At 46.1% G+C, this 26,055-nt stretch overlaps 1 protein-coding gene across 1 annotated transcript in view; it reads left to right on the forward strand.

The window, feature by feature from the left end:
* The window catches only part of Hsd17b2 (hydroxysteroid 17-beta dehydrogenase 2), a 48,961-nt gene that overhangs the window by 14,463 nt on the left and 8,443 nt on the right, over nt 1-26,055 (forward strand). The window contains exons 2-3 of the mRNA XM_004646570.2: nt 14,621-14,833; nt 20,792-20,977. Coding sequence (XP_004646627.1) covers nt 14,621-14,833; nt 20,792-20,977 — 399 coding nt within the window. The remainder of the gene's footprint in view (nt 1-14,620; nt 14,834-20,791; nt 20,978-26,055) is intronic.

Below are 26,055 nucleotides of genomic sequence, written 5' to 3' on the forward strand. Positions count from 1 at the left end.
TCTTTTTCTTTCTTTCTTTCTTTCTTTCTTTCTTTCTTTCTTTCTTTCTTTCTTTCTTTCTTCTCTTTCTCCTTCCTCAGCACTGTCTTTATCACAAAAGGAATGGTGTTGGGGGACACTGTCCATCAGAAGTATAACATAAGACAAGTTAAAAAATTTTCAATAGCTACATTTTAAAAAGCAAAAAAGAAACAGATGAAAATAATTTTAACAACATCGTTCATCTAATGTAACGTCAAATGTAGTACTATCATTTCAATGTGCAATCAATGTGAAATTTTCAATTAAGTATTTTTCATTTTCTTTACTGTACTGCGTATCTTCTGTTTTTATATCACTGCCTTAGAGAAAATGCCTCCAAAGAGCCTCTTCAAGGTAAGCCCTCTTTCTCCCTGTTGTTCATCACAAACTCATTTTAGCTCCTTTATGCCATTCACCACCAGGCGAAGTGTTCTTGCTCCTCTCATGCATGCAGTACCTACACCTAACACCAGGCTGTAGAGCTGTAAGAACCGTGGTATGGACTGCAATACATTCCTTCAAAGTTTCTATGTTAAAGCCTAGGTCCCCAGCATGGCGCCATTAGGAGCAGAAGCTTTCCGGAGATGGTCAGATTTCAAGCCTAAGATACATCAAAGTGGGGCTTCCTGAGAGGGCTGGCTAGTGTCCTTCTAGGAGGAGAGGCTCTGGGGAGCACACTCTTTTCCCCTCCTCCTTCTTCTTGCTCGTAGCATTTTACTCTTGCTCCCCATCAGCCACATGAGGACCTAGCAGAGAGTAAGGCCATATATAGGCCAAGAAAAGGGCCCTTCCCAGAACAAGGCCCTGATGTCACCCTTCTGATGTCCTGAAATTTGGAAGAAGTCATCATTGCTATTTAAGCCACCAAATCTGTGTTTATTTTTTTAATTTTAAGATAGGCAGATGAATACATATGGGATCCTATCTTCTTCTTCATTAGTAACCCTCAGTGCCTGACATATAGAAGGAACTTACTGAATATTTGGTACATGGATAAGTACATGTGAAGATCAACAGCTAGCAAGGTTATAATTTAGACTTAGAAGTCCCCTACAAGTCTCATGTCCAGAGGGGAGGCCTGGCTGCTGTGGGTGAGGTCACCTGGAAGGCGACTTGGCGGGCTGTGTTCTGGTCCCTAGCACCTACTCTGATTGTCTACTTCCTGGGGTGAGCAGCTATTCTTCACCATGCCTTTTCTGCCTCAGAGGCAGTGGAAGACAGGCTATAGCTATGAGGCAAAATAAACTTTGCCTCCTTTCAGTGAGGTATTTTGAGTCAGCAAAGGGAACATAACTATTACAGAAAATTGGTACCAGGAGTAGGGTCATTCTGTGACTGCATCTGACCATGTTGTTTAGCAACCTTTGGAAGTGGACTGTGGTAGTACTTGGGGAAGGCTTGGAGATGTGGGCTAGAGAAGCCCTAGATTGCTGTGAGCAGGGCTTGATGAGACATTCTGGTTGAACCTAAGAAGACCGGAATGCCAATAGGAATGCAAACAGGGAAGAACATGCTCAGGAAGTTTCAGTTGGGAACAAGGACTCCATGTGCTAGAGGTCAAGTGTGTCACACTCTGACAAAAGATGCATCTTCATTTTTCCTATGTCCTGAGATTTGAAAACGATGGAGATTGAGTGATAGACTAATTGATCTGATGGAGAAAATTTCACTGAGACTCAACTTTCAGGCTATGGCATGTGTACATCTTGCTGCTTGTACCCAAATCTACAGTGAGAAGCAGGAGCAAAAGGCAGACCCAAGAGACATAAACATTTTCCAGTTTTTCCAGAAAGGAAGTGTCTGCAAAGTAGGGGCAGGGAACTTTGTTTACTGAAAGGTTTACTGTTTACTGAAAAGGTTCACATTAAGGAGAGGCCAGGGTTTGTTTGTTTGTTTTTTGTAACAGGGCAATAGGAAAGATGCTTGAAGACATCTCAGAAATGAGCAAGACCTCACCCATTATAGGTCCCAAGACAAAAAAAATGTCAACCATTCATTTGTAAAGAAAGCTCCCGGGCCCCCTGCTCCAGAAGGCTGCTAAGGGAATTGGCTCCCCAGGACTCATTTCATGTGCTCAGTCATCCAGGCACACAGAAGCCACTATAGCCATTGTCCTAAGGGCCTGGCTAGTGCTTGAATTGGTAACAGGCCTTGATATCACTGACATAGTGCTGATTTTACAGGTATGTAGCATGCAAGAGTTATGGGGTCTTGGGAGTCTCTATCCAAATTTCCAAAGAAGGCCTGGGAGGCCAGGCAGTCTGGCTCTGAGAAGGCAGTGTGTGAAGTTGTGAGAGTAAAACTGAGGGAGCAGTGGAGACTCTGGGAAACTGTGGAGGCCTGCAATGTAAAACGTCTGCTAAGTAAAGCCGGAGGCAGAAAGCAGAGTAGCCCAAGTGGGAGGCCATGTTGGCTGCAACAGGCAAAGTAGAGACAGGGATTCTGGGGCTCTTTGGAGCCCATGTCTTTCTGTGAGCTGCCCCAGATGCTGGATAAAGAACTATAGGATTTGATGTTTTCCTGTTTTATTTTGTTCCTGCTTTGGCCCAATTTTTTTCTATTTCACTATTTCTCCATTTTGAAATGGGAATGTTTAACCTGTGCCATTGCATGCTGGAAATATTTAACTTTTTGAGTTTTACAAGGAGTCCTAGTTAAGAGTTTATTGGAGTCTCAGAGGAGACTTTAAACTTGGGGTCTCTAGCAATGTTGAAATTATTAATACTGGCAGCTCTTAGAGATGGGCTAAATCCATTTTGCATGTTGACATGGGCATCGGATTTGGGATGCTTGGATCTAGAATGTTCCACATAAGCCTTGCACTTGGAGATGGGGCCTGGTAGAGGAGGCTGGTCACTGGGGATATGACCTAGAAGGCGGATTCTCATCCCAGATCCTCCCTTCTCTCTTCACTTCCTGGATGCCACAGGGTGAGCAGTTTTCCTCTGCCACGCTTTCCTACCACACCATTTCTGCGTTGGAGCCAGATGAACCTGGGTTGTACCCACGAGCCAAAAGTAAACCCCTGTGTCTTGACATTGTAGGCATTGGGCATTTTGTCCCAGTGACAGGAAAGTCACCACTATATAGATAACTCACCTAGACTATTACCTGAGAGGCTCCCTTTATGAAGATCAGCACCAACCTCAGGGATTGTTTTTGTGGGCACAGGCCATGGTATGCAGATTTGTTCATAGCTGTGGTTGGGCAACAGACATCGAAACTAGTTTATCTCGTCTGAAGTGCTGGTAAATAGGTCAACGTTAGGACCTGTTTATTCGTTCAATAAACACAGGATGCCCAGCTGATGGCAGGAAGTGTCCTGTGTGCTGGAGATTTAGCGAGTACTATGAGGCTCTTGCCTTCACTGGGGTGCGCTCTACTGGAGGAGGCAAACATTTCAAACTTAATGGACCAACATGTAGCACAATGCCCGGCGGTGTTAGAACAAAGGGGACCGTGAGAGGCCTTGGATGCAACGGTCGGCACAGTGTCTCAAACACAGCAAGCTCTAGGTGAGCAGTGGCCTGCTATTCCATTTTTATTCAAGTTATGATTTACTACACAATACCTAAACTAGTCCTTTTAAATCTCAGTCAGTTCAGGTCACTCCTTTGTCCAAAAATGTCTGATGTCTTCTCATCACTCTTTAGAATAGAACTCACAGATTTTGCCAAGGTTTAGTGCCCAGATTTGTAACCTTGGTAGAGCTAACATTTGGGGTCAGACGGCTCTTTGGTGGCTCCTGTTTTGGATATTGTAGGATGTTAGGCTGCATCCCGGGTTTCTACTCACTGTATGCCAGGGACACCCCGAGGTGTGATGATCAATATGTCTCCAGACATTTTTATCTTAAGTTGCTGCATGTGCTCCTGGGCAAAGCAGAAAAATGGTCCTATCAGTGATCTGTGGACTTAAACATGAGCATGACCTAGCCTGAACTACTGCTCTACTTTATCTGATTCTATTTTCTTCCCCATTTATTCTTCTCTGGCTAAAATGGGTTCTTCGTTTTCCTCAGATAATTGTGCTCTTGTCTGAGGACACCGGCCCCTGCTCTGTGCTGTGCCTGATACAGTCTTCCCTGGGATAGCTGCTCAACTATGACCCCTCAGTGTTGTTTCTCCTGATATCTGTACAGAACAAAACACCCCAGGACGCGACATCCCAGTTAATATTCCGCTTTACAGCATCCTTTATCCTAAGTTGCTGTGTTTGCTTGTTTTCCATCTCCTTTTACAACGGGATGAGGACTCGGATGGTTCAGATATTTCTGTGCCCCATAATTTAGAAGGGTGAGGGGTACATAGTGGGTACTTCCTAAAGAGCTGTGCATGGCATCCTGTCAGTCACCAGACTTGTTTCCTGCGTAAAGGACCCACAGGGACAATGATAAGGATGTCCTTTATAGATAAAACTACAAACAGAGACCAAGCAGAGGAACTAAGCAGCCTTGGGGTGAGGTGGCAATTTGGTGTTATCTCTGGGTGGATATCTCTTCCCAGTCTATGATAATCTTGAAGAAATCTACTTTTTACGGAAGAGGGTGCTATCTTTTATGTAGTTACTTAGCATGTTTTTAACAAGCGTTAGTTTGCTTTTAACCTTTCCTGTGAAATGCATGGTTGGAACCTGGTTTTAAAAATTCCACTAGCCAAACCACACGAAAACAACAGGAAAAAAAAATCTAGCTACCAAGAAGACCAATGCATAAGTCTATTTCATTAAAGCAAAACTCAGGTGAAACTGATCTACGCCTTCAGATGTCAAGTGAGTGGTTTCTGTTGGGGGTCAGGATGATGGGAAAGAGACCCACGACATCTCTAGAGAGTAGTCGTCTTGCATTCTTGATCTGGGGGCTGGCTGCTGGCTTCAGTCCGTGGAAACTCACTAACCTGGGCGTGTGTGTGTCAGACACTTTTGTGGGTGTATTTATTTTAATGAAAAGTTTAAAATAGTTAAGCGTGTTTCTTAATAATGTACATCACAGGCTGGTGAGCAATGTCACTACCTTAATAACTCCATCAGGTGAAATATACACTTGTCACTGTTTTAGGAAGTTGGCCATATTCAGATAGAGTGTGGTGGGAGGGGAAAGTAGACACACAAACGCGTGCTGTAGAAGCTTAAGGCTGTAGGAGATGCAAATGGATCCTCTGCTCTTGTCATCTGGGTGATGCTGGAAACTTTCTATATTCTTTCTGACATTTGGTTTCCTTATCTGTAAGTGAGGGAAAAGATAACATTTTCACAGGAGCCAGCCAATGGCTCTGAACAGCTAAAGCTGGAAAACTTGAGCACTAAATTTAAGTAGTTTGGATTATAACCCAAAATATGAAATACAAACCCATGAGTCCATGCTGATATAAATAGTGACTGAATCAGTCAGTGAGGGAGACAGATCTCCCACATCGAATGCCAAATAATTTATGTAGATTCTCTTCCCTAAGAGAAGTGGAGATGACTCTTCATGCCTTAAGTGTGGGGTGTACTTTTTACTTCCCATGCACACAGGGTGGGAAGGGGTGGGAGGATAACCGCAAAGTGCAGAAACAAGACAAACACTTCTGCATCCGGGTGCTCAGTGTCAACATCAGTAGAAATAAATCATGCTAACAAGAGGTGATCTTTGTTTTTTGCTCGGAATGCCTTCAAGGCATGACTGGCTGTATTGTGTTGTGGGGATCGAACCCAAGCAACCTGAGCCTGACTGCTTTGTTGAAGCAGCCACTTAAAGAACTGAGCTACCGGGCAGGCCCCCCAAGAGGTGATCTTAATATATGATGTGATCACCTTTTTTCTGCGGCTGTCATTCCCCACAGTACCAGGGTAACCACAGGAAAAGCATCAGATTCCAACAGAGGTACATGACACGAGACTCCTAGTCAGTATTCCTTAAAAGTATCCAAGACATTAAAATGAGGAAAAATTGAAAATCTATCCCAGCCAAGAGTGGCCCAAGGGGCTACAACGATTAACTGCGATGAGTCCTACAGGTGGCTCGGGAACAGAAAGAACATTAGGCAAAAAAAGCATGAGATCTGAATAAAGGATAGAACTTAGTAATAACAAGGTGTCTACATTAGTTCTAGAAAATGTAGCACACTAGTGGAAGATGGTAATAAAAGGGAAGATAGCATTCCAGTAGAGGAGAATTTTCTTCGCTGTCTTCCCAATTTTTCTGTAAATCTGAAATTGCTCTAAAGAATAAAGTCAGTTCTTCAGAAGATCTCCTTTACCTCGATATCTGAAATGAAAGAACACATAGAAACACGAGGACCTCGAGCTTCTTGGCCCTCACCTCCTTAGCGGGGTACAGGGCTGCAGGGCTCACCTCCCCCCACCCCCACACTGGATTGTGTTGCTTCCCACGGGCGCCCAGGGTAATGCAAAGCTTCCTGGCGACAGATCCGAAGCGAGCTCTGGATTAGCATCATCGCAGTGTATTCAGCCATCTGCATCTATAGCTTTGCATTCAAGAACTCAAGCAATTGTGGACCCAAACTATTTGAAAAAAAAAGCATATGTAATGAGCATATACAGATTTCTTTCTTGTCATTGTTCCCTAAACTGTACAGTATAACAACTATTCATATAGCTCTTACTTTATATTAGGTGTTAAAATGATCTAGAGATTATATTAAGGTCCATGAGAGGAGACACATGGGCTATTTGAATTCTACAGCATTTTGTACAAGGGATGCAAACATCTTCTGATTTGGGTACTTATGAGGGCCTGGGAACTGACTTTCCATGAATTCCTAGATACACTGGCATTCCAGTTTTCTTTGTGAACCTCAAATCTGAGGAAAATTTAATAGATACATGTAAAAGAATGAACAGAGGAATACAGTCATTTAAGAGAAAGGATCATTGTACAGGTCCCACTTCTCCTTGTAGGAAATGGTTTTCAAAGTTAGAATAATTAAGAATGATGAAAGGGAAGCAAGTAAGCATTCCAATCAGGAAGTTGGATGTAATCCACAAGGTGGGTAGGGAAACGGAGCAGATGTAAGCGGAAGATAGCAGGAGGCAAGCCTGGAAATGTGGGTCAGGACCCAGCCACCCAGCCTTTGATGCTGGGTTTGAGGTCCTTGAATTTTGTTCTGTGGTTCATGAGAACCACTGGGGCTGTGAAGTCAAGGAAAAGTAGATCCAGAGGGGGACCCTGTCCTGTGGGCCACGAAGATAGCAGGACGGGAGCCAGCTTGGGAGGAGCCAGCTCAGGGCAGGAACATGAACTCAGATATCAAAAAATAAGACAAATTTGAGGCCTTGGTAGATAAATGAATACAACTAGAGACTGTGCTGATAAGTGGAATAAATCAAACCCTCATGTGCAGACATCGTATTGTCTCCCTAGTGTAAAAGTCGGAAAGAATAAATAAAATCTGAAAGGTACAATAGATATTGGGAAAGAGAAAGAATCTGTTCAATGGAAAAGAAAAACTGGGGTGAGGAAAACGGCAAATGGAAGAAGAGAAAAATATATTTATGTATGTGTGTAGGATAGCTTAGGTAATTATACTGCTGATTTCTGCTGGTCTAGTGAAAGGAACAGTTGATGCCTAAATTTTTTTTTCTTTTAAATTTCTTATAATTTTCATTGTTGTTTTTATTTATTTATTTATTTATTTGCAATTTTACATGTTTAAATCTGGTAGCCTAAACAATTAGTTTGAAGATAACATCATGCAATACAGCAACCATTGTCGAACTCCTATTACTTTGTTCAATGAAATGTTGTATGCTTTCTAATGTTTTTAAATTTTATTTGTACTGTTTTGTATTCTTTAAAAGAAATAAGAAAAGTGATGGTGCGTGGAGTGTGAGACTTTCATTTCACCAATGCTATAGTTTATATCCCGGCATCCCCCCAAATCCTCACATGCTCATAGGTGGGGCTTTGAGGGGGTGATTCGATCTTGGGGGTGTGACACTCACTGGCAGATTGGTCTGCTGGTGAGATCTGAGCTACGTGTGATGTTTGGAGGTGAGGCTGGAGAAGTACATCCCTGCCCTGCTTCCTGCCTCCGCTTCCCGGTACCCTGCGATGAAGTCCTCTGCTGCGTCAGGCCCCCTGCCATGCCGCCCCACTTTGGAGCCAGCAGACTATGGACTTAAACCACCTATTGACTGTGAGCCCAAACAGTTTTGCTTTACGTTGCGTCCCAGTGATTTTGTCACATGGCAAAAAGTAACTAGGCAACTATAACGTGCCTAGTGGTAGGGACAGAACAGCTAACCAGGGAGCCCGACTGAGTTCACGTCCTGATCGAGGGGAGCCATTTCTGTCTCTTCCTTGTCTGTAACTTTGCTAGTGACTGACCACTTTAGAGGGACCTTGAGGAGTTTATAAACTTAGTGTCTGACCCACAGATCCTGGAAACTTTCCACCTGTACCATTTATTGACATTGAAATTAGTACACAGTGTTTGTCTGCTGAGAGCTTCTCAGGGCCAGCGCTGTTGACACTGGTTGATCATTCTGTGAGGGTTGTGCACGCCGTGACTGTGAAGAGCGTCCCTCCACTCACCACGTGTTGATGTTGCTCCTGTGTTGCAAGATCCAAAAATGTTACTGGACATTAAAGGGACAAATATCCCTTGAAAAGCAAAGTCACCCTGATAGAGAATCGCTGCCTTCTACCAGTATTTGTCAACCAGGGCTGCACTTTGGAATCTGGAGTGATTTAGAAATTGTTACCTGTCCGTGCTGGCCCCTTGATGCTCTGGCAGCAGGGCTTAAGCCTTGGCCTTTTGGGGCTCTAGAGGGACTCATGGTTGAGAGCATCTGTCCCAGACCACAGACGCCAGGGAGCCAAGGAGTGCGCGTCTTCCAGGGGTGGTGCTGCTTTGCTAGTATTTCCCACAGTGCCCCCCAAGCGAGCAAACAAGTCAATGAATGAATGAAGGTGCGGGGAGGCATGAAAGGGCACCAGAAGTGACAAGTGGCCTTAGGAGACCTCATTTGTTTGTTGTGGTGGATACTGGCTGTTCCAATTGTGTTTCTTATTTTGTTTTTCCTTTTGGAGAAGGCAGCTAATATATTTTTAAATTAGTACATGTTTACAGTATGTAACCATTACAATTATCCTGAGAAATAAATTAGTTTTAAAAGGAAATTCAGGCTGGGGAAATAGCTCAGCAGTATAATCATCTGCCTGGCAAGCAGAAGGTCCCAAGTTCGATCCCTGGGACCACAAAAAATAAATAAATGAATAAAAGGAAATTCATCACATCAGAGATGTAGTGGCTAGCCTCTATACACTGCTGATAGAGAATCCCATCAATTTTTCGGAATATTGGCCTCCTTTAGCAGCCTCTTCTCTTGCCTGGGGATGCCCGAAGTCCTGACTGTATCAGCACATCATCCCTTTGAGAATCAACTATGTTCTGAGTGATGGGAGCTGTTTCTGAAGAGTGTTGCAAATAAGGGTGGTGGGGTGCCAAGTGCCTATTCTTCCTGGATCAGGAGCTGAGCCCTGTTGAATCATAGGAAAGTCTTGAGTGTCCTGGTTTTATATTACTCACTTCCCATCTTGTTAGACCTTCGGCTATTTTATGGGGTTCAGGCAGTGTCAACATAAGTGTGCTCATCAAATGAATTCCTTACATCTTAAGCCAAAGGGAGGAAAAGACCTTTACCCTTAGTTTCCTGCAGGCTTTTAAATAGACAAACAATTGGATCCAGGGGACCTCTGCAAGTAACCCAATGTGCCCGGTGTCTCACGTCCAAAGCTGGTAGTGTTGGGCAGGTCTTAAATGTGACTCTAGTACTCGCTTCTCCCTCCAGGGGTAGGTTTCTTGGTCACTAGAAATAGAACAATCTGGAAAGACATACTGTAAACCAACCTTGACATCTCTTCCCTGCTCTCTCCTGGATTAGGCACCAGACTCCATAGATGTTTGTAGATTTCTTGAGCACTTCTATCTAAATCTGGATGACAAAGACCTCCTCCTCTACCTCCTCTTCTTTCTTTTTAAATGTTTTTAGTACAGGGTTTACAGGGTCTCACTACACAGATAGGACTCAAAGTGATTCTCCTGTTTTCAGCCTCCCAAGCACTAGGATCACAAGCACACTGCCATGCTGAATTCTTAGTTGCCATCTCAGCACACCCCGGGGGCAGGGGCGACAAGGTACACCGGGAATCGAACTCTGGTCCCTGCGTTTGCCTAAGCAAGTGCTTTAGTCTGCTGAACTATCTGACTGGCCCCTCCTCCTTCTTCTTAAGACACTCACACTCCAGAGCCCTTTTTATTAGATGTCCATTCATTTAACACATGCTTTTATTAAGTGCCTACTACATATGAAGTGCTGCACTCTGGAGGATTTGAATATCTGACACCCTAGCTGTTTAATACCCCAACCCTTGCCTTCTTCCGGACTGCCTCTGCTATGATAAGATTTCTTATCCAGGGTGGCTGAGAGGATGCCAGTGTGGGTCTGTGTGAGCCTAACTGACCTCTGGTAAGTGAGCAGTCCAATCCAAGAGTGACTGGTGTTTACAACTTCTGTTGAGAAGGCCATGGAAATCTGCTGCCCTCTGTGTATGCAGCACCCAGAGGTTATCTTACCTCACCCAGCAGTGGCTCCCAGCCACATCCTTTCCCAAGGTCCCTGGCCCTTACTCAGGCTCACAGCCTTCTCACCCCCATGGTCAGCGCTGACCGGTCTCCAGCATCACGCGTAGGAGGTGATGTTGGGATGGCGCCAGAGGGAGGCAGCAGGCTCTGCACAGTTACATGCACCTTCAGCAAAGGTCCTCTCTGCAAAAGCCAGGCAGTCTGATGCTTCACCAGGATGTCAGCCAACTGTCATGGGAGGCAAATACCATTTAGCAGTATTGTACACGAAAAGGCCTGAAAACCAGAGAGTATAGTTCAGTTTTATTTTTTAAAAGACCTATTAGAATAATCACTCAGAATAAGCACTGTTGAACACATCACAAATACTACCCAAAGTAGGTTCCCTTAGTAAGCCCCTTTGCAGATAGTCAGGAGGTAGGAATGGAGAGGAAGAAATGGTAGGGTCCAGCTCACCCCAGCCCTTTATGCAGGGCTGCAGCACAGCTGAGAATAAGCAGATGGCCTCTTGTAAACTTTGGCCTTGCTAACTCACTGCCAAGTCTAAACAAACCCTCTTGGCTAGGACAGACTTTATTCCAAAGGATTATTGCAGGGGTGCATGGGCTGCAGAGGGACTACAGTAACAGAGGAATGCTCTGACCACATGACCTGCAAGGATCTCGAGGATTAGGCAAAACACTTAGGTTCCTATGAGAAAAAGTAAACAAAGCTAGGAAGAACTGGATGTCGGGATGTGGGATGAGCAGGGCTAGCAGGATCAGACAGGTGGGACCCCAGGCACACACAACCTCAGGAGGGGCTATAAAGGAGGGGTGGGCTGTGCTCAAGCGGGCCTGGACCTGAGAAAGGAGGGAAACCTTACCAAAGCTAGGCCAGAGGAGGTTGTGATGCATTTGCAGGCAGTAACAAGCCTTTTGGTGAATCTCTTAGGAGGAGGAATGTGGAGCTCAGCATCTGGCCTCGTGCTAGGTGAACAAGATGTGAGTCCACCTAAAGCCTGTGAGGAAAGGGGATTCTCTGTGGAAAGTGCCACCCAGAACACAAACAGCAGGGAGATTTTGTGACCATTGCTATTTTCCAGGATCACAGGGCTTGGGCAGAGTCTGCTGAGCGTGTATGTGGAGCCCACTGTACACCAGACTCTTCCTAGAAACTTCCCTAAGACAGGCAGGTCCTAGACTCGGGAAGCTCATCGAAGACCTTGCATGATGTCTACGAGGTCATTCTCGGAGAAAATGGGGTTGCGATCAGAATGTCTCCTCCTTGCTCTCCTTACAGTCTGTCACCCTGGCTTCTCCCATGTCTCACCATATTCCCAAGGTTCATCCATGTGGTACCATGTGCCATTACTTCGTTCCTTTTTAATCCACCAATAACTTCTACTGTGTAAATAAGCCACGTTCTGTGTGTCTGTTCCTCAGTGGTGGGCAGCTGGTTGATGGCCTTTTCTTCGCTTGTGGATAGTGCAGCTAGGACCTGTACTGTTCCATACCTAGGTCATTTGGTGACAACAGATATAATCTGTGGGGCTGCCAGGTTGTTTTCCAAAGCAGCAGCAGCAGCAGCAGCAGCAGCAGCAGCAGCAGCAGCAGCAGCAGCAGCAGCAGCAGCAACTAATTCCATCTCTACGGTAAGGGGAAAGGAGGGGTTGAGACAAGCTGCAATTCCAAGAAGAGAAAGAAGAGGTGCGAGAATGAGGGTGTGGGGTGGCTCCAGGCACACATATGAAGGAGACACCACTTAAGTTTTTTGGAAACAGTGCTGGCAACTAGCTGGAAGGCTACACTCTTGCCTCTGTGGACATCACTGGGCCTGGCATTCTGCCCTTTTTGGTGGCTTTACCTCTTGATGGCTCAGTGGTCTAAAGCACCTACTCAGAACAAGCTTAGCAAAGCACAGGGACCGCGGTTCAATCCCCCAGCACGACATGCCAGCCAGCCCCGCCCCCTGGTGGGCTGAGCTGGCCGCGCGCGCGCACACACACACACACACACACAAATAAATAAATAAAATTAAAAAAAAAAAGATGTAGCCCACGCCCCTATGTATGATGGGACACACTGTCCTTCATTCCCTGCCAGCCCAGGTGTCCACTGTCCTCCTGGGCTGTCTCGGTCCACTGGGACTGCTGTAATAGAAAGTGCAGACTGGGCAGTTTATGAAGGTCAGACTTACTACTCCCAGCTGTGCAGGCTGGGAGGTCTCAGATGGAGGCCTTGCGTCTGGGGTGTAGCCAGCATGATCTGGCTGCATCCTCACTTGGCAGCAGGCGGCGGCAAGGGCTGGGCTGCCCTCAGTAAGCCTTTGGTGCGAGCACCACATCCCATTCATGACAGGAGGAGCGCAGCATGTCCTTACGTCTACTTACAGGCCTCATCTCTTGACACCATCCCATCGACACCATCTGTGCCCTAGAAGGGTTATGTTCAAACAGCAGGGAGGGCTAAGCAACAGTGAAGATCACCAAGAATCTTGCAGTCATGGTTACACATTTCTGGGAGGGCAAAGCTGATCGATTTTGGCTCATTTGGGGACATAGCCAAGGGTTGGAGTAGCATAGGACAGCTGCAAGCCTGATGCACCTGTGATGTGGGGGCAGCTTGGCATCTGGGTGGGGGCACACGCACCAAAGCACCGTACACACCCAAGTGTTCGGCCCCAGGGCCAGATGGAAGGCTAGGGAGTGCGGAGTGTGTGCTCCTGCCCTGGATGTGGGGGCAGCTGGTGGATCCCAGGTCTGGGCGTGGGCGGCAGTGTCCATACTGTGGCAGTCAGCCTTTCTCACCTGCCGCAGTTTACAGAGAGCAGCAGATGTCCTGGCTGAGGTTTATGTGCTGCATTTCTGTCCTGAGGCAGTTTCTCTCCACGCAGAGGTAACCTGCAGGTAGCTTGCAATCACACGAGGCCTTGAGGGAGCCAGGTCTAGCCATGCCAGTGTTACTGCAGGGCACAAGGTAGGCTGCAGCCCAGAGCAGGAGACCCTCCGTGCAGCGCTGCGTCACCCACAGACCGCATGGACCCTGGTGGCAGAGCTGGCTCTCTCAGCAAGTGGGTTGTAAACTAGCTATTTTCAGGTGAACTTGCATGCTTCCTTGTGAGCCGCAGGTATGGGGAGGCAGCACTGGGGGGATACCTGACTGTAGCTCCTGACTCCTGACACAGGACATCCCTCCAGGCCCCGGGAAAAGTCCCCTGACACAGCCATGTGGAACGATTGCTCACTGGTACCACTTCAGGACGTAGAACCTGTGATGTGTTTACTCCGCTGCAGCTTAGAGGGTGATTTTCTGTCCCGACTGTTTTTCACTTTCAGGATTTCAGATAGCTATGTCTTGCAGTTTGTGGCTATAAAGTATTTTTTCCAGCCTGGGAAGAGGGAGTTCTAAGCGTCCTGACACACGTTCTGTAGAAGCGGTCTCCTTCTGCCCTCCCGCGGCGCGTAAGGATTCTACGCTGTAATTTCTCTGCTCCTTGCTCCGAGGGCCACCCTTGGAGACCCAGGCATACTGGCCCCTCCTCCCCCACTTTCATACACTTCCAGGCTCAGCCAATCACCATAGTCTTTCACAAAAGAAATTACACAAGAAAAATAAGCGTTTTCTTGTAGCCAAAGTGGAAAATGTTATAACGTGGTTGGTTTCCTGTCCACACTTTTCTTTGGGCGCTAGCCTCTCTTGGAGCGCTGGTCCCTTCAGCCTTTGCCCTCCCCCCGTGCCCACTTATCACCAACCAACTCTACTCAGCCTTCATTAGGTACATGGAGAAATTTCTCTCTGCCAAGTCCCCTATTTGGCTAACAAGGAAACACCCCAGGAACCGCTCTCTGCAGAGGTGGACAGTCGGAAGCAGCCCGCGGGGAGCGCCTGCTCATGGACGACCGGTTGCCACTCACGCTCTGGGTCCCACTCACGCTCTGGGTCCCACTCACGCTCTGGGTCCCACTCACGCTCTGGGTCCCCCTCACGCTCTGGGTCCCACTCACGCTCCCTTGCTTTCCCTTTTCGCAGGTTGTGATTCTGGATTCGGCCACGCATTGGTCAAGAAGTTGGACAAACTGGGCTTCACAGTATTTGCTGGAGTTTTAAATGAAAAGGGCCCGGGAGCCGAGGAATTGCGAAGAAACTGCTCCACGCGTATCACGGTGCTCCAGATGGACGTCACCAGCCCGGAACAGATCAAAGACGCTTACAGCAAAGTCGTAGAGAAGGTGCAGGACAAAGGTACTCCTTAGCCTGTGTCTTAGCTACTTTTCTCTCACTGCCGAGACAAAATACCTGACGCCAAAAGTTAAAGAAGGAAAGGTTTATTTAGCTCACAGTCTGAAGGTTTCAGTCTGTAATCAGTGGGCTCCAAGGAAGCCTGGCTCTTGGCAGAGGGCAGCAGTTCATGGGGGTGGAAGACGGCAAAAGCAACAGGAGCCAAAAGCGGGGCAGAGCAGGCCTCTTTCCTTCCCCTGTATTGTAAGCAGGCTATTCCCCCAGAGGGCGGGTGTCCCATGCATGCCATCTCCTGTGTCCTCTTGCACAGGATGAGGAAGTTTACAAAGACAGGAGCCTGGCCCCCTGCTGAGACACTTAATTGAACTTCTAAACTTCTCAAGCGGATGCAACATATCAACTATTACAGCCCCCTCCTCCACCTGCCCCCTCCTTTGCTCCCTGCTCTTCCTACCAATGTTCAGCTCATGTTTGACCTCTGAAGATCACGCCCTTTGTTCACCCGGGCTGCCTGCTGTACCTGGGGACAGCTCTCCTGAGCCCCTTCCACCTGCCGGAGTTTCTGTGGACACGGAGATGTTAGGAACCACTCAGATATGGGTCATGCCCTCAGAGAACCTGTGGAGTCTCCACCCTGTTCCCGCTGGCACCTTCCAGGCCACTCTCCCACCTTCCCTTCATCACGTCCCTCCTCCCTAGCCTGGCTCAGATTCGCTGAGCTTGGAGACAAACAGCTTCATTGTCTCCAGCCTCATCTCCCCACTGCCCCTCCTCTCCTCTCCAGGCTTGGATGGTCTTTGAAGCCCTGTAGCCCTGTTTTACTTATTTCTGTCCAAACGGACAGCAGCTGTCAGCAAGCCTCTCTTACTGGCCTGGCAAAATGAGTTGCTGTTGTCCTGAGGAGCAAGATCTTCTCTCGTAACATGTAAACATGTTGATCCTGCTCCCACCTTGGCTCTGGGGTCCCCAGTCCTGCTGCAGGCAGGTCGCTGATCGTGCTTTCTGCTTCCCCTTCCTCTGGATCCCTCTCAAGTGTGAGGGCTGCTGAGGCCCTCTGCCCCAGTTCCCTGACCTCATTCCTGGGGCCGGACTGCGCTCTCCCTATAACAGGTTCTCCTTCTCGCTGTGTGTGTGGGTCACCCGGCTCTGCAAAGCTCAATGCCTGGGCCCAGGACTGGATGCCTCAGCTGTGGAGCCCAGTATAAAATGCAAGCATGGGCTTCTCACTCAAGAAACAAGAGCTGAAAATGGTGATGGCAGAAGTAACCAAGTTTCTGCTCCTTGGTTCTTGGCCTTGTGTGACTGTGTAGACTCCACACTCTTAGGGCCTGCCCTGCCCAGTGCCAAAGACCATTTAAGGCAGCGTGCTTAGGTGAGAGTCTCAGGCATCAGTGGAGATGATGTTTTATCAAGGTTAGAAACACTAATTCATACCAATGACCTTCAAAGTTCTGTTGCCAACTCTGCCTTTCTTCTTGATATTGAGACTTATCCAACACCCTTTGTTACACCCTAGACCAATTTTATAGTTATATTAAATCAATAGTACATACCATATAAAATAGCTGGCCAGACATATCCACTTACATTCCAGAGGCTCAATATCAACCTGTCAAAAACTGGTCTCCTTATCCTTTCCCCTCACGCCAGACTGCAAAACACTTTGCCCTCCCATGTCCCACGGGTCAAATGCTGGAATTGCCACCTGACCATCATTCCAGACAATGGCCAGTGGGCCATTGACACTCTCAGCCTGCCCTGGATCCCTGGATCCTTTTGGCTGTGAGTTCCGTCAGGGGCGCCTCCTAGATACTGAGCTCCTGGCTTCTCCCTGCCATCTGCTAGAGGCTGTGGCTTATTCCAGGCCTTCCACATATAGTATGTGGATGCTCCAGCAGCCTCTAAGAAACCTGTCCTTCCATCCCCAGTACTTCCTAAGAGGACAAGAACCTCCCCGGTGTGTACATCTTATAATGTCATCTATCTCCTGTAGGCCCACGAGCACAGAGTTCCTCCAAGTGCTGAGGTCCTCCTCCACTCCAGACTTTTGCCTGGTGACTTGTTCTGGCTCTGTGGCTGCCTGGCTGCCACCAGGTATCATCCAGTGCCTCCACAAGGACTGGAGGATGTGCCAAACCCTTAATCTGCAGTATCTGCTGGTCCAGTTGGGAAATTCTGGCAACTTTGCAGAACACAGTGATGTTCCCACCTCCACATATCCAGTTTCCTCTTCCTTGAATTTCCCCTGGCACCCCCTATCTTTTCCTAAGACTACTGCTTTTGTCCAGCTAAGTCTCTGTGGCAGATGCTGTTGCCACAGGCAACCTGGACCACACCCCCTGCCACTTGAATGGCCTTCTGCTAACCTAGGTTGCGACATTCACGTCCTCTTCTTACTCCTATGCCTTGCTTCTACCTGTTTTGCTGCTCTGCTGTAAATACCTCTGTCTTCCCGCTCCTTCCCACTTACTACATCTTTGCTAGCAGGAGCTACGCCACCTGTCAGCATCCTTCTAGATGCAAACGACATGGCCTCGCTTGAAATCACGGAAGTGAAGAAGAATGGATTTTTTATGTGCTTGAAAAGACTTGCTGGCTTCAGACATAGCTGGAACAGCGAGGTTGTTAGGCTCGGCCTCTATCTCTTCATCCTTATTTCTCCTGTGTTGGCTTCACTTGGGGACTTTCCATGGAGGCCTCAGGCATCACCAGTTTCTATCCTCTTTATACAAAGGATATTCCCAGCAAAAGGAGAGAAGTGCATCCTCTTTGTCTTATTTTATAAAGATGTATAAGACAAAAGCTCCAAACAGAAATGACGGAGAGGGGAAAGCGACTGATCTGATTTGATCACTGCATTCCACATGCATGTGTCGAAATGTCACACTGTGCCCCTTTAGAGTTTGATGGCAAAAGTTGGTGAAAACCATCTTGGATTTAAATTATTTTTATTTTTAAAAAATTCTTAGATTCCCGGGAAGTGAAATCCAAACCAAGAAGCTGACACTGGTATGATTCACAGATGACTTGGGTTTCAGACCCACGCGCCTGCATCGTGCTTGTGTGCACAGCGCTCGCTACAGGGCTCTAAACTGCCCAGCTTTGGGCAATAGTCTCCACAAGCAGGATACAGACCCAGCCATCATAGCCAGGCTCTCCTTCATGCTACTTTCCATAGCTACATTCCCGCTGCTCACAGCTGGCAACTGCCAATCTGTTCTCTAGCTTTTTAGTTTTGTTAAAGGGTGTTACCTTGGGCCTGTCACTTGGTTTTGTGTTGTCTGTGAACTAACAATGGTTTTCACATTTTACAATCAAAAGAAAGCAAAGGAATATTTTTGACACATTAAAATTATACGACAAGTATTAACGATCATAAGTAAAATTTCAGCTGAGCACAGCCCCTTGCAGTCATTTACATGTGGTCCACGTTGCCTGGGTTCATCCTGGGCTAGCAGAGCTGAGGCAGGGTGGCAAAAGTGAAATATGGATTCCCTGGCCTCTTACAGAGAACGTTTGCTAATTTCTATGCTAGGATATCCTCAAACTGCACATTGACTGGTCAACGTGTGCGTGGGCTGACTAAATTAAAACCATCACTTGCCAAGAACGAGCTCTCTCCACTCACCCCCAGGGCTGTTGAGCTCTTTATTTTTATTTTTATTTATATTTATTTATTTTTGTTGAGCTCTTTATTTTCTTGTGGAACTGGGGATTGAACTCAGGCCCTTGCGCTTGCCAGGCAAGCACTTATTCCACTGAGCCATCTCCCCGGCCCCGAGCTCTTACTTTATGCAGGATGTCATCTTACCTAGTGCTCACCATCAACCCTGCCCCTAGTGTGTGCAAATGGCAGGCCACAAAATCAGGTGCACAAGAAATACACTTTACTTTTCTGTAACTCATGATGTTTGGAGCCTTCTTTCTTCCAAATGGCAAAACCAATTTCAGGCATTTTGAAACTTATCTCACTTGCTGGGGTAGCGTTTCCATTTCTGGGCATAGGGTATTTGGTCGCTGAAGGGCAGCGCTTCCCACTGATCTCTGCAGAGAAGCCCAGTGTTGGGCCAGGGTGTGCCTCCCAGCCCGGGCCCCTCTTTGTTCCTGTGCCCCAGGCTGTCGCCCTCAGATTTGCCTCAGCCTCACGGAGGCTGGTGCTATGCCAGGTGTGGAGCTCAGCGACTTCTGACATGCACTTTCTGAGCCAGCAGGTCTTGCATAGGTTCAAAAGTTTGCATTTCTAATAAGTTCTCAGTTGCTGCTACTGGTGCTGCAGCTCGGGCCACACCCTGAGAACCACTGTCCCCCACCATGTCAGGGTTCCCGGAGCTCAGAGTCAGCTCAGGCCTGCCTTGATACATACAGCTCTGATCTGTCCCCTCTGCTTCTCCAAAGTCACTTCTTCACTACCCCCTACTGCCTTCCCTCCAACCCTGGCCTCCACTGGAGTTATTATAGTCCCTCTTTCATACCGTCTAGGAAGCGGTTCCCAAGCTTGATTGTACCGTGGAACCACTTACAGACTTTTGTTTTTCTTAAGAGAATGAAAAATAGTGTTAAGAAAAAGCTAGAAACAATACAGAATTTCACTAAACAAAATGACAAGAATTCAACAATGGTTGCTATATTACATATTGCTATCTTCAAATTAGTTGTTCAGACTATCAGATATAAGCATGCAATATTCTGGAAACAACCCAAATGTCCATCAACTGAAGAATGGATTTAAAAATATGTGGTATTTTTATGCAATGAAGCAAGCATTACTCAGCTATAAAAAAGACAAACTTGAGGCTTTTATAGGTAAATAGATGCAATTAGAGACCAATACTCATATGTGAAATAAATCAGACCTGTACATGTAAACATTGTATTGTCTCCGTGGTGTAAGAACCTGAAAGAGCAAATAAAATCTGAAAGGCACAATAGATATTGTGAAAGAGAAAGAAACTGTTCAGAGGGAAGGAACAACTTGGATGGGGGAAAGGAGAAAAGAAAGAGAGAAGGGAGGGAGATAACGCGCAGGTACACAGGGTAGCTCAGGTAATTGTACCGATGATGTTTGATGGTCTATTGAAAGGACAATTTTTAAATTTTCAATCCTGAACCCCTCTTCCCTCCTCACAGATCTCAACCCAATGTGCTGGGATGTGGCTTGCCTACTGGGGTCTTGAAAATGCCACGATGTTCATCATGTGCAGTGTGCAAGGCTCAACGTCCCTGCCGGTGGGCAGCAGTTTTCCAAGGAGGGGAGCCCACACCAGTGTCACCAGTGTCACCTGGGGACCTGTTAAAAATGCAGATTCTCTTTTGAAAATAAAATAAAATAAACATAATCCCCCCCCCAAAGAAAAGAAATGTAGATTCTTAGGCTCCGCATGACAGCTCAGCTCAGGAGTTCTGGACATGAATCTGAACAGGATTTTTGGTGATTCTCCCAATTAGATCAGTAAAAAAGACTGGCAGAGATCCCACAGCTGTCCTAGGCTTGGTACCTTCCCCCTACTTTTCCTGTTCCCTAGCCTAGGAAAGCTTTTTAGTTTAGAGGATAAAGGAAACTTCTATAACAGTCTGAACTGCTCTAAGTGTATTGCCTTCATACACTTCTTCGAGGAGGGAGCAGGAGGGAGGCTTGTGCAGCTGTGAAGTGAGGTGCGGACTATTTCACCCTCTCCTTGCTATACACAAGCGGTATCTAGAATCCTTCACATAGGGAAGGGTTTTGAGGCCACAAACGAGCCTAAAAAAAGCCATCGATCAACACCTCACAAATGCATTCTCTATACATTACCTTATGGTAGGTAGTTTCAGGTGTTCATGGAGCCTGAGGTCCAAGGGTTTGTAATCTGTTTGGATTCTATATTTCAAAGGTATGTGTGTGAGCTCGCAAGAATGCAATGTTAAAAATTCCCCTGCTTTTTGGTCTTGCTCATGTTCCAAGTTATTCTTTTCTATCCCCAGGACTGTGGGCTTTGGTCAACAACGCTGGAATTCTTGGAGTCACAATGGATGGGGAACTCATTCCCATGACTGAGTACAAAAAATGCATGGAGGTGAACTTCTTTGGACCCGTAGGAGTCACGAAGGCATTTCTACCTCTTCTTAGGAAATCCAAGGGGAGGCTGGTGAACATCAGCAGCATGGGAGGTGAGTCCGCCTTGCCGCCTGTGGTCACAGGGCACCCATCACAAGGCGTGTCGTGCTGCATTCTTTGTGCACTGGAAAAAAAAAGGAAGGCACGCAGAGGCTGGGTTGGTTCGGCATGAGTCAGCTTGGATATCTATTGTTGACCTTGCTACAATGAACCTGCTCTCTTCTTTCAAATCCTTTCACGCAGCAACTCTTATCTATCTTCTTAACACATCTGTTAATTACTGGGCATTATGGACTTGTCAAGTACCTTCATCCTACAGCTGCCAAAATAAAGCTTCCTAGGTTTGAACAGGAGGGCTCACATTGCAGGCAGCCTGCTTTCAGCCGTCTCTGAACCCAGCACTCTGCTCCTCCCTCAATAGGAAGATGAATAGGCAGATACCTTCCCTCTGTTCACACTATTGGAATCCCATGTCTGCCTACTAGCACTGACCATGGGATCATTCTCAGTGTCCTGTATCCTGTTTGGCACAGCTTAGGACTGGACACGACACTTTATGAATTGTCTTTCTCCGTGTTACAGAACAAGCAGTCAGCAACCTGAGCCGAAGTCTTAGTGATCTTCCTTTCTATAAACAATGACCATGGAGGGGCGAGCTCCTCAGGGCCTTCCGCGGCTGAGGAGAACACCCATGGGGTTGCCTTTTGGGTCTCCGCATCAGCGACAGGGAAATTGAAAGAGTGGGTGCTAGTTGTCAGGATCCTGACTTCAAGCAGACAGTTTCACTGAGTTAGTTGGCTTCCAGTGATATTTTTAAAAATAAGGGCTCAACTAATTGTTTTGCTTTGTTTGTTCATTGAGGGGTGTGTGTGTGTGTGTGTGTGTGTGTGTGTGTGTGTGTGTTATAATGTGAGCAACAATATTAGAAGAAATTTCTTGTTGGGAGGTTCTTTGTCTTTCTCAGATAGTAATTGCTGGTGACTATTGTGTGTTTTTAGATAGAGCCATTGATTGGCTTGAGGCACCACCAAAGGAGTGGGGGAAGAAGGGGAGAAAGAAGGAGAGAGAGTGAGATTTATGTAGGGTGGTTGGGAGCAACAGCTACTCTACTTTAACTTACATGAGAGCTCCAAGTATTTCCAATTTTTTGGAAATGAAACAAGTAGATCCCAGGAAGCCATCCAGTTGCATTGTCTAACCTTTGTCTTTGTTCTGAAGTTGGCTTTTATGTTTCTCACCTCGGTAGAAGCTTACCTTCTCTCTGATGCCTGGTACTGTCTGGCTCTTTGGGCAAATTCTCACACACTGATTGCTACATTTATCCAACAAATATTTATTGAAATGGCTAATCACTGCCTTCTCCTCAACATGTTGACAAGAATGTTGTTCTTTTTCCTCTCTTGGCTCTTTCTTTGACCTTGAGCAGCTCATTTGTTCATAAGATCTTATTTTAGTAGTCAGTAGCAGGCACAGCATATGCTGTAGTAGGCCTAGGCTCCTGCTTGCAGCGGCAACTCAATAAATGAAGACAGGCAAGCATGTTAGTAGGTCAAAAATGAAAAATATACGAGTGGATGGATGAATGAGAAGCTTATAGTACAAAGAATGCCCTTCTGCACATCCTCAACTTGGCCTCCGTGCCTTATCCAAGCTGTGCATTCTTCTTCCCCTAAATGAAAACTCTAAGTGTTAAATCATACATCTCACTCCTATTTTCCAGCCCTGCCTGCATGGATTCTTTACACTGTGCCTTACTCTTCCATTTGCTTGGACCAACATCAAGTCAGTGTTGCTGCTGATGTCCAAAGCTTGCTCTGCTGACTCCTTTCTGCCATTATTTCGGGTCTTTCACATTTTAGAGCTCAAACTTTCTTGATTTTGTTCCTTTCCATGTCTCCCCTTATGATGTATGAATTCTTCCCAGTGCCAAACAAATGTTATGATCATAAATGGTGTTTGCTGATCAGAGTGTTTGTTTTCTTGTTGTGCTCACCTGTCTTGGGCTCCCACAAGCAAACCAAAGCCAGCCCATCGAGCTCTTTGCTTCACTCTTGTCCAGCCTTTGATTCTTCTCCCCACCAACTTCTTTTCTCTCTGAGTTTCTCCTTCCACTCCATAGCTCTTGATCATTGCTGAGTCTTTATGCAGCCCTAGATCCCTTCCTTTCTCTGACAGGGGTAGAGAGCCGGTAGGGTAGGGCTTTTTGCTTCACTTCCCAGTTGAGAGAAACTTTTGGAACCCCAAAGTCATGTGGCCTCTCTAAGCTTTAACATTCTCCCCATACTATGGAGGAAATAAAACATTGGCCATACAGAGGTGTTCTGAGGCTTAAATGAAACAATCTACATACAGACCAAGCATGGTGTTCATGGGTAGGGGCAGATAAACCAACAGGTTCTCCCCTGTCAGACTTGACCACATCTACTTGGGAGATTTTATCTTTATAGTAGCATGTATCATCCCTCCTACACAAACGACAGAGCTCTTAAACTTCAATATCAGCAAGGCAGATGGATAAATATTTAACCAAAGATCAGAAAACTTCAGACACAACTCTTCGATTGTATGTGGAAAAATTTTCTGCTTGTGAGGTCTAAGATCCTTTTTATGGCCAGTTTTCTTCATAGGGAATCATAGAGTAAGCATTTATGTCCAGCCATAAGTCCTTCTGAAGTGACATGGGCCTTGGGGGTTTTGGTCAGTAGTGGTTTGAGGTTCACTCTTCTGGTGACCTGGGGAAGGTCACCTCACATATCTACCCCTCTAGTTCATCTTCTGTCAGATAGGGCCTGACGTAGCACTTTGGCAGTACAGTTTTGAGAGCCCTAAATTGTGGAAAGTAGCATCTCTCAATCTCTGTCCTTTGGGTTGTTTTTTTTTTTTTTTGGTGGTATCAGGGATAGAACTCAGGACCCTGTTCTTGCCAGGCAAGCACTTACTCCACTGAGTTATCTCCCCAGACCCTTACTATCTCTACAACCCCTTCTGTCCTTTTGATATTTTTCAGAGATAGATAGTTCTGTCTCATGCATTGTGAGGCTTGGTGGTATCGATACTCTTGGCTCACTAAGTTCTAGCAACACCATCTACCCATCTTGACAAACTTTCAGGCATTGCCGTTGAGTAGTCTCAGATTATTCTTAGCTATTGATTTAAATGCATAGCAGGCTCTGAGTACCTGTTTTGTCTGTGTTCTGTATCTGTAACACAAACACCAATGCTAGGTACTTTACAAAGAAAAGTGGATTTAGCGAGAGTTTCCAAGCAGTATGGCACCAGTGTTGCGGGGGGGGGGGGGTTGTCCCCAAGATCAGTTGCTGTGTGTGCAAGAGAGTTAGCGGAGACAGCCAAACCTGCTTCCTAACTATACATACTTGTGGGAAATAATCCAGCCTACAAGACCTACTCCATTTCTGTGAGGCAGTATTAATCTATTCATGAGGGTAGAGACCCCAAGATATTATTTCCTCCCCCTAGAACCCAGTTTTTAAAGAGGCCACCACTCTAAAACACTAGGGACTACATTTCTAGCCTGTGAACTTTTGGGGGATAAACCACATCCAAATCATAGACCATCCTAGCAAATGGGACTTCTGTAAGAGGGATAGTAATAACAGTTGCCCAACACACAAAGCTGTTTAAAATACTTCAAAATTGCTTTAAATCACAGTAAGAGATTCTTGCCTGTCTACAAATTAAAATAATCCAGTAGAGTTCAAGGGTCTGTTTTTATACTTCCAATAGAGTTCAAAGTTTAACTTGTGTCACCCCAGAATTGACTTGGGGGTTATTCCCAGACTTCTTGCAAGCTGGCTGCCTTAAGGGAATCATCTTGGCAAATGATGATTTGCCAAGTTTTTGATCTGCTTGCTGGCATGACAGAAAACCCCAAACTGCAATTTTCTTTCCCAATATTCTCCAGAACTATTGTGGAGCCACAGGAAAAGGAGACAGCAAGATTGAGTTAACTTTTTGCCAGGTTGAGTTTGATGTCTATGTGCCTGAAAACATTTAATCCTAACATCTTCAGGATGCGGACATCAATTCACTTTTTAGATCAAATTCTCTATTCCATGTTGCTGCAGCTAATAAGTGATGGAGTTAGGGACTGAAACGAAATCTACCCATTTTCCCTCAAGCGCTATATTCTTCCCACCTCTCCAGGCCATTGAACGGAGTGTATCAGGCAACTAGCGGACATAAAACATAAATCTGAATTCTGCTCTGTTTAAAGGATGACTGGGAAGGGTTAGCAATTTAGAGCTATCTTGGAAACCAGTGCTTCTCCAACACACAAATGTGTAAAACCTGTGTTAGTTGATCTAGGATGAACCTAAGTTCTATCTCTGGCTTCTAAGGGAGGCCAGGGCTACTTGTATCTGGCTCACTCTTCCAAGTGCTAGCTGCCTGAGAATCATGAGAAAGAGGCTTCTAAAAACATATGTTCTGGAAATCAAAACCATAATAAGACACCACATCTACTCTGATCACTATGCAAAACAAAGCAAAACAGAAAACAATAAAAGTTGGGAAGGCGTGGCAAATCAAAATCCTCCCACACTGCCGGTGGGAATATAAATGGTGCAGCTGCTATGGAAAGCATTCGACACTTCTTCAATAAGTCAAACAGAGCACTAGCATGTGCTCTAGCAAGTCCACTTCTAGGTATTTATCTGATGGAGTAGAAAACAGGTGTCCAAGCTGAAACTTGTAGTGGGTGTGCATGGCGATGGTATGCACAATAGCCAACGGTCGAAACAACTCAAGTACCCACCAGTGGATTCTTGGGTAAGTGAAGTGTGGCACATCCACATAGGGCGTATTTTTCAGGCCCCAAAATGAAGGAAGCACTGATTTATTCTACAGTGTGGATGGGTCTGAAAAACATTTTGCTCAGTGAGAGAAGACAGACATGAATGGCCACATATTGTATGATTCCATTTATATGAAACATACAGAATAAACAGACTCACTGAGTCAGAAAGCAGAATCGCTGGCTACTAAAGGAATGGTGGCTTGATGAGCACGGGGTGATAAAAATATCAAGTAGGTAAGGGGGATGGTTGTGCGCCATCAAATATGGTACATGCCACTGAGTTGTACCCTTTAAAATGGTTACAGTGGTGAACTA

Source organism: Octodon degus, unplaced genomic scaffold (genome assembly GCF_000260255.1).
Source record: "Octodon degus isolate 3935 unplaced genomic scaffold, OctDeg1.0 scaffold00271, whole genome shotgun sequence".
NCBI classification, from domain to species: domain Eukaryota; kingdom Metazoa; phylum Chordata; class Mammalia; order Rodentia; family Octodontidae; genus Octodon; species Octodon degus.